The following is a 12,544-nucleotide window of genomic DNA, read 5'->3' as shown; positions in this document are numbered from 1 at the left end:
TCTCCTCTCACCTTAAAATACGCCCCCTAGTTTTGAACTCCCTCACCCCAGGGAAAAGACCTTTGCTATTCACTTTAACTATGTCCTGCAAGATTTTATAAACTTCGAGAAGGTCACTCCTTAACCTCCTATGCTCCAGTGAAGTCTCAGCCTATCAAGTCTATTTTTATAACTTAAGCCCTCTGTTTACAGCAACAGCTTGATAAATGCTTTCTGAACCCTCTCCATTTAAATAATATCCTTCCTATAACAGGTAGACCAGAACTGCATGTAGTACTCCAGAAAAGGCCTGTACATCCTCAACTGAAGACACCATCCCGACTCCTCCACTGAGCAATAAAGCAAGCAAATTTCAAAGACTATTTACCTGAACTCTAGGTCTCTCTGTTCTACAACACTACCCAAGGCCCTACCATTAACTGTATAAATCTTTCCCTGCTTGTTATACCAAAATGCAATACCTCACGTTTATCCAATTGAAACTCCATCTGCCACTCCTCAGCCCATTGATCCAATTGATCAAGGTTTCTTTGCAATCTTAGATAAGCTTCTTCACTGTCCACTATGCCACTAATTTTTGTGCCATCCGCAAACTTACTAAACATGCCTCCTAAATTCTCATCCAAATTATTTATATAAATGGCAAACAAAAGTGGACCCATCTGTTAAGATTTTATTCAATCTATGCATCTATCAATGTGTTTTTGTAATTATGAACCCTACATATTACGCTACCAATGACTCTCCATTGCATTATCAATGTTATTAATAAATACAGTGAAATAGCTGTGATACCAGCAAAATCTGCTGCGTCACCTTCATCCAGTTTTAGTGCTTACTATCACTGTTTTACACCTGAACCAATCTCCTAACCGAATCAATATTTTGCCTTCAATTCTACAAGCTGTCACTTTAGTTAATAAACATCCATCCGTTGATGCAAAGATTTAGCCACTTCCTTCTAATGTTTCCCTATCTTGTACAGCATTTGATTATGTAAACATACAAATATACAGACAGGAAAAGGCCATTAATTTTTGGGAGTTTATTCTCTCATTCAATGACATCACAGCTGATTTGTCATCTACCAATTTACATTATTTGCCTGGTAAATGATGTTTAATTTATAAAGAATGAGAGTTATATTAAAGGAGAAGTTACAAAATGTGAAATTTTTATTGGTAATTTCTTCTTTGGCTGTCATTTGGTACATTAGTTACTTTGATTTATGATTACCTCGTGGGCATCATAATGATATTAACATATTATCATAAATAAAAGAATTATTCATGGAGAAGTTATTGTCTATTGTGACCGTGTGGACATAGTGACTGAAGCATTCCTAGTGGGTCTGAATGGTTGAGGCTGGGGCAGGCCTGGTTCTTCTGTTTCACAAAGACTTTGGAAGAAAACTAAACTTTCAAAATCTTACGTCAGCCCCCTCTCGCCTGTCAGAGATTCCCACCCTAATTCAGCAGATTTGGCTGCAATCTTTGAATATAAAGTATGCCTGCTTGTTGTGGGAATTATCAGCATTTTAAAAGTTGGTGAAATTGGATTGGCACTGATCCAAAGCTGATAAGTCAAGTTGGCTGAATCATAGGTATAGATCAGTAGACGTAGAACGATAGGGAGTAAAATTGAGGTGCTGTAGTGATTGGGACTAGGTTGACCTTGTTAACTTTAGGATTCTTGATTGGGGTTGTTAACCTGGGCCAATCAGGAAAGCCTTGGCTGACCAATATAATCAGGAGACTAGAATCTCCTCAGTTGAGGATTGACTCTGAGTTGGCTGTCCACAGTTAGTGTACTAGTGACTTGGTAATGGGACCTGGCCTGTGTGCAGTTATTTCAGATGCGTTATCTAATGCCCACACAGAGAACTTCTCTAGATGGAATGTGGCTAATAATAAAGTATCAACATTAGAAAAGAGTGGTGATGGGTTAGAAGTGTTTAATGTAAGCCTTGGTAGGCTTGTGAAAGCCACAATTATGTCAAACATAATGAAAGTAAAATTTTAAAAAGGGGAGCTGTTGATATTATCACCAGATTATTGTCCAACAAGTTTATTTGAAATCTCAAGTTTTCAGAGCCTACTCCTTCATCAGTGAAGACACTTCACCAAATGAAGGAACAGTGCTCTGAAAGCTTGTGGTTTCAAATAAACCCGGTAGATTATAACCTGTTGTTGTGTGACTTCTGACTTTGTCCAGCCCAGTCTACACCAGTATCTCCACATCATGGTAATTATTTATGAAATTACAGTAAACCTATTAGAATTGCCTATCCATCAGTTAAAAAAAAAGTAGTTCATTATTTATTTGACAAAAGTAAAGCAGTTTGTTTGGACAAAATAAAATGTGCCTCATTATGAAGTACACAAATTACATTTGTTTCCAACTATTTGCTCATAAATCCAATAGGTTTATTAAACTGAACTATGCTCTGTTTGACTGGAAGCAAGGATTGTCTCTTGATATCAAACCCTTAATTAATCAAATTTCAAAGTGCGAAACCTGAAGAGCAGGAATCAATTTTCATCATAATGTCCTGTCAAGCAAATATAATAAATTAGGCATTTGGAGGACCCATACTTTAATTAAGGCACAAGACTTGAGCTTTGCCCTGAGGTCAGTCAGGTGCACTACTTTAATTTCAATTCATTTTGATGGAAATAAGTTCCAGAGTTACTTTCATTATGTTCATCTTCAATTTTCCAATAAAAGTTAGTAAACTACTTATTTACTATAAGTGGATCTAGAGCAGAGGAGAATACAGTTTTATGTTTGGTACTTATTTATGAACTTGTAGCAACTAACTATGGCTTGAAGTAAATAGCTTGTAAGATACATTTAAATCACCAATGTAATTCTTTATAAACTGGATTTCTGTTTTTATTGCCTCCCTGTTAACAACCTTTGTCCAGAAAATATATTCTGTTTCAAATGCAAATTTTTATGTTTAGTGATGTTATTAAAATGTGCCTAACAGCAAATCTACTTTGTGCCATCTTCAAGTTTTTTTTATGAACACTGCCAGCATTATAATAAGATGAAAGATCAACTTTTGGCAGTCAACAACCATGCAAACATATTTGAAAGTGGTATACTCCTCATTCTAATTCATACATTTGTAAATTACTAAAGATATTTTGTACACAAAATCATTTTGAGTGACGTATACCTGTAATGATTGTCGCAAACAAGAAATGTGAATGCGCAATGTTACCTGAGTATAAGGTAATTGCAAAGGTGGACAAGTGCAAATATTTGCACCACCAGCCATTGTACCAGTTTACCATTGTACTCTGGATTTTGAAAGTTGGCTGAAGGCAGTATTATGCAGGTTCATAATATATTGTTATCATTTGAGAACTTGGGTTCTAAAGCAAAGAAAGAGGATTTAGTTTTTCAGTTCTGTGAAGATCTGATGCATTTTTTTAAATGGGTCAGAAAGTCGTTTAGTTCAAAACAGCAAATACAAGAAATCACATGCTTTCAGGGCAATGACCAGCAAGCCACCTGGTGAAATAATTACGAAGGTCTGTGTTGACTTGAGTTTTATAGCGTCTGGAGAGAGCAAGAGAGGACCAGAAGCATGTTCATGCAGAGAGGAGAGGTCCATAATAGCAGACGTACTTTAATAGCAATCTCCAAGCAGTCATGATTGGGGAGAAGTACTTAGTTCCTTATAAGTTAGTTAGAAAAAAACTCAGAACCAGAATGCTATGAATGCGTCAAAAAGTAAGACATCCCACAAGGTTGTTGAAAATAATTAATTTAGGGGAACCACAAGCAGTAACAGTGAGCTGAGTTCACAGGTTGCTTTAAGGGTCTTAGGAAGACACATCAGCTGTAGAAAATAGCTTCAAGAGAAAGCATAGAAATTTACCAGATAGAAAAGGATTAAAGCTATGCCAGCAGAGATAAAAACTTTAGCTGTGACCATTCATCGAGGTATTATTTATATTCACTTGTGGAACTTGGACATTGCTGTCTGGTCCAGCATTTATTGTTTTGAGCATCTGTAAGGACATAGCTGAGATAAAAGGTATGATTCTTTCTGCCTGACATTTGTGATTAGACTGTCCCAATATGTATGGTGTAAAGTAGTTTGGGCTTTTAGTATGTATAACAAACCTTTGGGTTATTTTGTTAAGAAATGTATTGAGCAGCCTCTTAAGAATACAAGTAATTCTCCTCTAAAGCCATAGTTGCGTTCCAGCAAAACCTTGCTTGAAAGAAAATTGCTTAAAGAAATAATGGGGCCAGTGGGAAAAGTGGGGTTAGGGGCAGACCAGCAAAACATATTACTCATGATCATTCAAAAATCACCCAAAAGTCTAACACAAAATATAGCACAGCCTGAATGAAGATTGAAATCATATTAATTAAGAAAACAAAGATAAATTTAACACAATACATTTACAAAATGTAAGCGAGCTGCTTTCTTTACAGTACCCATCACTGAAAGCTGCTCTGTTGGCAGCTGACATCAGCGCATGCATAGAACAGCACAAAGACTGGCTGGATGTCGTGCATGTGCAGAAGAGGGTGGAGATTTCAGCGTAGACATTGACGCATGCGCAGAATGGCTTGGAGATTACAGCGTGGACGTTGGCATGTGCAAAATGGCATGGAGATTTTGGCACGCACATCAGTGCATGCGCAGAACGAAGTGCACGAACCAATCCACATTAGAATAGCACTATTGCCAACAGAGTTAATCATTCTCAAAAATATTGTTCCCTAATTCTTCAATGAAGTTATAGTCAAATTGCGCTGTTGAAATGTGTGTTATCCCTGAACTATCTGTATGTTCAGTGAATGATCTTCGCGGTGAACAGAAAGGAAAATAACACTTATTGTCAATCAAGCCAGGTTTCCCTCTAGGTTCTGATTTGTTGAGTCCTGCCATCAACTGGAATCCTAATAACAGTGGAAGGCAGGACCTATCAACTTGCTTGAAACCTGGCCACTACAGGTGGAGAGCTTGGGAATAGTAGTAAATTTTCAAATGAGAACTTTGAAGGCCAAAGTGGAGGAGGGTTCCATATGAGCAGCAGTTGAATATGGGTCAGTGGTCCTAAGATATATTTATGGAAAATTAACCTTTTTGATGAGATTATTGTCAAAATTATCAAGGGTCTGTTTGTATTTTTTGTAGGAGGGCACAATACATTCAATTTTTAGCATTTGACATCTCAAAGACAATTGAAGCAACGGGATTTACCTCTATTGCTGGTCTCTTGGTACACAGCATCATCTTTTGCATCAATATGGCCAACATGATGCAAAGTGAGCAACCAGTGAGACTGCAAAGGCTTCTATTTCCAAATGTTCAGCTGATCTACATCCACAACAGGAGCTTTATGCATGTGTTTGCTCACTTTCCTTCAATAACACCTTCATTTTCTGGTGGTCCAATGCTGCAGCTTTTTATATCACTGCAAGAAAATTAATGAATACTAAAAGAAAAAGGATATTGAGAGTCCAGATACCGTATGTTCCTATTAGGATTTAACACAAGGCTGGTATGTGTAGGGAATGCTGGATGACTAGAGAAATTGAAGTTTTGGTTATGAAAAAAAGGAAGCATATGTCAGATATAGACAGCAGAGAGCAAGTGAATCCTTAGAAGAGAATAAAGACTGCAGGAGTAAACTTAAGAGGGAAATTAGAAGAGCAAAAAAGGGACATGAGCTAACTTTGGAAAATAGGATTAAGGAGAATCTAAAGAGATTTTATAAATACATTAAGGAGAAAAGGGTAACTAGGAGAGAATAGGGACCATCAAGAATCAGCAAGGCAGTCTATGTGTGGAAGTGCAGGAGATGTGGGAGATACTAAACAAATATTTTGTCTCAGTGATTACTGTGGAGAAGGACATGGAATACATAGAGTGTGGGAAATAGATGGTAACATCTTGAAAAATGTCCATATTACAGAGGAGGAGGTACTGGATGTCTTAAAATGCATAAAGGTGGATAAATCCACAGGACCTGATCAGGTGCACTCTAGAACTCTGTGGGAAACTAGAGAAGTGATTGCTGGACTATTTGCTGATATATTTGTATCATTGATAGTCACAGGTGAGGTGCCAGAAGACTGGAGGTTGGCTAGCGTGCTGCCACTATTTAAGAAAGGTGGGACAGAAAAGCCAGGGAACTATAGACTGGTGAGTCTGACATAGTTGATGTGAAAACTGTTGGAGGGCATGCTAAGGGGCAGGGTGCACATGTATTTGGAAAGGCAAGAACTGATTATGGATAGTCAACATAGCTTTGTGTGTGGGAAATCATTTCTCACAAACTTGATTGAGTTTTTTGAAAAAGTAACAAAGCAGATTGATGAGGACAGACTGATGGATGTGATCTTTAAGGACTTCAGCGTGGTGTTCAGCAAAGTTCCTTATGGCAGCCTGGTTAGCAAGGCTAGATCATATGGAATACAGGGAGAACTAGCCATTTGGATACAGAACTGGCTCGAAGGTAGAAGACACATGGAGGGTTGCCTTTCAGACTGGAGGCTTGTGACACAAGGATTGGTAATGGGTCCACAGCTTTTCATCATTTATATAAATGATTTGGATGTGAACATAGGAGGTATAGTTAGTAAGTTCACAGATGACACCAACATTGGAAGTGTAGTGGACAGCGAAGAAGGTTACCTCAGAGTACAATGGGATCTTGAGCAGGTGAGCCAATGGGCCAAGAAGTGGCAGATAGTGTTTAATTTAGGGAAATGTGAGGTGCTGCATTTTAGAAAGGCAAATCAAGGAAGCACTTATACACTTAATGGTAAGGTGCTGGGGAGTGTTGCTGAACAAAGAGACCTTGGAGTGCAGGTTCATAGTTCTTTGGAAGTGGAGTTGCAGGTAGATAGGATAGTGAAGGAGGTGTTTGGTATGCTTTCCTTTATTGGTCAGAGCATTGAGTACAGGAGTTGGGAGGTCAAATTGCAGCTGTACAGGACATTAGTTAGGCCACTTTTGGAATATTGTACTCTGGTCTCAGAAGGATGTGGTGAAACTCGAAAGAGTTCAGAAAAGATTTACAAGGATGTTGCCAATGTTGGAGGGTTTGAGCCAAAGAGAGAGGCTGGGGCTTTTTTCCCTGGAGCATTGGAGGCTGAGAGGTGACCTTTTATGGAGATTTATAAAATAATGATGGGCATGGATAGGGTAAAAAGACAAAGTATTTTCTGTGAGGTAGGGGAGTCTAGAAATACAGGGCAGAGCTTTTGGGTGAGAAGGGAAAAATTTATAAGGGACCTAAGGGGCAAAGTTTTCATGTAGAGGGTGGTGCATGTATGGAATGAGCTGCAAGAAGAAGTGGTGGAGGCTGGTACATTTACAACATTTCAAAGGCATCTGGATGAGCATATGAATAGGAAAGGTTTAAGTAGATATGGGCCAAGTGCTGGTAAATGGGATAGTTTAGGATATCTGGTCAGCATGGATGAGTTGGACTTCAGGGTCTGTTTCCATGCTATATATTTCTATGGTAAAAACAAGGACTGCGGATGCTGGAAACCAGAGTCGAGATTAGAGTGGTGCTGGAAAAGCACAGCAGGTCAGGCAGCATCCGAGGAGCAGGAAAATCGGTGTTTCAGGCAAAAGCCCTTCATCAGGAATAGAGGCAGGGTGCCTGCAGAGTGAAGAGATAAATGAGAGGGGGGTGGGGGTGGGGAGAAAGTAGCATAGAGTACAATAGGTGAATGGGAGTGGGGATGGTGATGGAGGTGATAGGTCAAAGAGAAGGGTGGGAAAAGGTAGCAAAGAGTAACAGCTTCAGGGTAGGAGAGATGACCTGGGGGTTGCAGTGAGAGAGAGAGACTCACTGAGATTCTTGTAGAAAGAGGAGGAAAACTTCTTCAAGGCAGGCATCCTTGCAAGAGCATTCGCAGTCGGGTTAAAATCAACTAGGTAAAAACAAGGACTGCAGATGCAGTCGCTATGGCTCTATGGCTGAAGAGATGGCTACCCATGACCCTGAAGTGGAGCTACAGAGGAAATGCAATTAATGATATCTGCTCACAAAAATCACTATTGAGCAGGCCATTGGCCTTCTAAAGGTGAGGCTGTGGTGCCTCAACAAGTCCAGTAGTGCCCTGCAGTGCACTCCTACATTGGTCCTGTACATTGGGAGGCTTGCCACACTCTCCATAACAAAACCTTCCAGAAAAGTGTTGCAATGCTTGCTTCACACAGCTCATTGAATGCAGAGGAGATGGAGCAGATGATAGGAAGGAAGATGCAGAATCCAACCTTTCCTAAGTTAGCATGAATATCAGAGTACATCTGATCCAGGCTTGTTTCACGTCGGAGCTACATATCCGGCAGGATAGCATGCACTGTGTCTCATTTTGGTCTGCCTGAGAGTACACATCTATTGAAAATAAAACATTGACAAGTTCCAATCTTACTAAAAAACATGGCCCTATCCAGTGATGACAGTGTTCTCATTTACCACTTCTTCACCAATTACCCTGTGTCTAGGTTATTGTCATTGAAAAATGTGTTGCTGGAAAAACACAGCAGGCCAGGCAGCATCCGAGGAGCAGGAGAATCGACGTTTCAGGCATAAGGCCTTCTTCAAGCTTCAACTTTTTTCAACATTTTTCAACTCTGGTCTCCAGCATCTGCAGCCCTCACTTTCTCCTAGATTATTGTCGGACCAGACTTTTTCTTCTACTTCTTACTAAATTTGTGACTATCTAAATTTTTACACAAACTTTGCACTGTGCCTAAACTAGGCCTTAAAAAAATTGTGCCTTATACGTTTAGAACTGCCTGTCACAGAGTAAATTCCCTAATGTTTCTTCTCACTAAGACCTTTTTCGTGACCTCCACAAGTCTTATTGTTATCTTATCCAGTAACTCTGTACGGAGACCACAATTCTGGCTGTGCATATGTGCTAAATGTGGCTGCCAACCTATTTCAGCCATCTTGTGTCAGTTAAAAAGCCCCAGGCAGCCATCTTATCAACTTTAGTCATGGGCTGCTGCAACAATGACTGCAGTGTCATTGCACCAGATCTCTTCAGTTCTGCATTTTGGAGGCTCAGTTTGAATTTGAATCCCAAAACAAAATTGATATAAACTCATATGTGACCTGGTTGGTCAAACAATCTAACTCCCATGTATCTGAAAGGAGAGACTCTGAAATATTTTGAAACACTCACAAGAGTGCCTTTTTCGAGTCTTTACATCGCTCGTCGATGTTTTGGACTCTCTAGCATCACCATAGACCAAGGTGGTACTGGTGTTATATGAGACATGGGTGGATTTTCGTCAGTTGGAGGTCTTCCTTCCTCCATCCTCCATCCATATGGTAGCCTTCCTCAACTTTGTGAACTGCCATGGTGTTGGTGGATCGGCGCCTCCCCCTTTTGTATTTTTATTTTTATTTTTATATATTTTGTTTTGGTGGGGGTTAGCCGATCCTTGTCTCAGTGCTGTCACCATCTTGCGGTTGTTTGCTCACTTGTCACTGAAGAGTTGTAATAGTTCGAGTGTCAATGACAACGTGAGGCTTGATGTCATTTGGGCGAAGGTATCAAATCTCTCGATGCTGAGGAATTTCATGAGGCAGTTATTCATGCCCAGCCACTTGCCTCATGCACCCATCATGAAGCCAAAGTTTTGGGTTCTGAACCTCCGTCAGTTCTTTTATCTCGGCATTCAGGTGTTTGTACTTGTTGCTTTTCTCATGCCATGCCATTTTCAGTGCCTTACTGTCATTCTCGTACTGCACTGTGACATCTACTACCGCGATCTTTTGATCTTTTCTAAATATAAGATTGGGTTTCCATAGGGAGCCATCTTTTGCGAGCAATCTGGGCTCCACGTACGATGTCCAGCCATACTTACTGACATGAATTTGCAACTGGTCAGCGATCTTGTTATGGCGTTTTATGCGAGCACTTTTTAGAAAATGGACAGCATCCTGAGATGTGTGAGATTGTCTCGATTGCCATCTCACACCTTCAGCACAGTTTGTGTCGATTTGGTCTTCCTCTAGATAGTGTAGCTCTTGTCAGGTAAAGATTATACCACAGGAGCAAGCTATTTATAAACCTAGACGATTTTTGCTAGTTTGCTGCTTTTAACCACGAATTAGAAATCCTGTCGTCTCTAAAGTACTGGATGCCTGCCCCTTGACATTCCAGTTTTTGCTACTTTTCGAATTCCCATTCCCTCCAACCTGCATACCTGTTGGGCGGTTTCTGTCGCTGGAGTGCTGGCATGATGTCTTGGATGTCAGTCATCAGGTCCATTTCCCCCTCGCCGTCGTTACGGCTGCTAGGTAGGAAATTTTCAATTTCTTTGAGGACCTTGAGCTCTCGCAGTTCCACAACGGTATCTGTGTTGCACTCTCCTTTATACTGAAAGGAGGCCTGAATTACCACATCACTGGACATCTCAAGGGCCTCGCGTTTGCGAACAATCACGGATGGAATCTGCACCTCCAGTTTTGGGATGCCTCGACCGCCATTCCTGTTGCTGGTATACAGGACTCCATCAGCGGTATGAGGTGGGAGGTATAGGAATTCTTTGGTGGCGTTACAGATTATTTGGTCCAGGTTTTGAGGGTAGTCTGAGATGCTTCAGTTAGGATCAAGTGGAAATACAATCTAGGGATGACATGTGTTTTCAGGATTTCTAACCGCTGTCGCGGTCGGAGTGGTGCTGCCTGTATTCCTTTAACCCAGGACTTAGGCTTCTTCGCCCAGTCCCCTTTTGTCACATCTGCCCACAGATCAATACGGGCACCCAGGTACCTCTCTAGGTCGCTTGGGGGTATGTAGGCTATGGATTCATTTCTCAGCTTCCAGTTTGTGAAGTGGTTGTATAAGAAGGTCTTCCTTTTAAATGTAAAGTGGAATCCCTTTGTCTTCCCTGTGTTAATACTGAGGCCTGTATGGTCACAGTATGCCTGGCACAGTTTCAGATTCCTTGCCATTCCGGTGTGGGAGTCGCTTAGAAGGGCAATGTCATCCATGAAGGCCAAAGTAAAGCAATTGACTCTTCTGTCGCCAGGGGCATGGCGACCCTTGAGTTGGCCTTCTCCAGAGAGCATACCAGCAGATCCAAAGCAATGTTAAATAAGATTGGTGAGAGTGGGTCGCCCTGTTTTATGCTCCTCTCAATGTTCACTGAAGTGGTAAAGTTCCCATTCCCTTCCACCACTGTTGTGTTGCCAGTATAGAGGTCTTTGATCAGACCTGCAAAGGCTTTGGGGAGTTGTACTCTTTGCAAGGCTTTGATTAATAGGTTGTACCCAACCAAGTCGAATGCTTTCGCCAGATCGACAAAGACAACTGCGAGGTCCTTGCGGTTGTGTTTTGCTCCCTTAATGATGTTTTCAAGGATGACAATGTTTTCATTGCATCCAGGAGTGGCTGCTAGGAACCCCTTTTGCCTGGGGTTAATTTTGACTGTTTCACTAAGGCGTTTTGCCAGTATTTTCGTGAACAGTCGTAATAGCATTGGACCGATAGTTATTGGCTGCCAGTTGTCAATGCTTTTCAGGTGGTCTTTATCCTCGCACTTAGGAATCAAGACTGTTTGACACTTTTCTAGACCCAACTGAGTAGTAAATCATTGGTCACATGCGCTGCATGCAAAGTCTCCTGTTGAGGGTTCTTTCTTGCCTTTGCATTTCAGATAGTGGCAGGTGATTGCATGATATTCTCCTGCTTTGTCGCGGCGTGAACATTTTGTTCGGATGTTCTTTATTCCGTGCACCTTAGTCATATGAGTCTTAAACAGGCTCACCATGGGGAAGAGGGTGTCGCAGTCTTTGCAGAACAACCTGTCGATGGGGTAGTGGATAATTACCTCTGGAACAGATGTTCTGTTGTATACTGACTCGATTACAACTCCGTCCATGAAGGCAGTTGTCTTGGTTGTCACATCACCAGTTTCGGTTATGAAGTCTTTAAAGTCTGTGCCCTGATTCGAATTCAGATAACTCTTGTTGTAGAAGGTTTGGGAAGTTATGCTTATCCCTTCCGTAGGGTGGGCTGCCCTCACGGTCCCTTCTGCAATGTTATCTATGTCATCCATTACTGGACATGCTGGCTCCCTTAGAGGGGTGGCCAGGCTCAGCTCCACGTAAGGCAGGAGATATCATCTCAAGGTCGCTGTCTCGGTTTGAACTGAGATGGACCTTGTTGCATGTTTTAGTAAGCAAGAACATGTACAACTTAATGACTTATCACAGCTCGCAGTTGTAGACGAGGCTGCGGGGAGGTTGTTTATCCGGGACGCTTCCCAGCTGGACTGCTCCATTGAATATGGAAGACTCATAATTTTTTTTGAGAACAGGTCTGCATGGGCCACGGCCGTCTCGTACTTTTTCTCAGTCGTTTTGTCGCACAGTAGCCAGGGCTACTGAGCTTACCAGTGGGGCCAACGGGGAGGCACGACACAAATTATATGCCAAACATACGTCAAAATGTCATAGTTGCTCCCTCCATAAGTAACTTAAAACTTACAGGATTAAGGTCACTGTTCCTGAAATGTTGCCCCACTGAA

General features: G+C 41.2%; 1 protein-coding gene across 1 annotated transcript in view; it reads right to left on the bottom strand.

The window, feature by feature from the left end:
- Window positions 1-10,967, bottom strand: part of LOC122555652 — a 90,925-nt gene extending 79,958 nt beyond the window's left edge. The window contains 3 exon segments of the mRNA XM_043701648.1: window positions 9,740-9,927; window positions 10,217-10,609; window positions 10,672-10,967. Of these exon segments, the coding sequence (XP_043557583.1) occupies window positions 9,740-9,927; window positions 10,217-10,609; window positions 10,672-10,967 (877 nt within the window).
- Between the last annotated feature and the right edge of the window lie 1,577 nt (window positions 10,968-12,544).

This window comes from Chiloscyllium plagiosum, chromosome 13, assembly GCF_004010195.1.
Source record: "Chiloscyllium plagiosum isolate BGI_BamShark_2017 chromosome 13, ASM401019v2, whole genome shotgun sequence".
Classification (NCBI taxonomy): domain Eukaryota; kingdom Metazoa; phylum Chordata; class Chondrichthyes; order Orectolobiformes; family Hemiscylliidae; genus Chiloscyllium; species Chiloscyllium plagiosum.
Note: the sequence above shows the minus strand (reverse complement) of the source record. Positions and strands in the feature narration are given on the sequence as shown.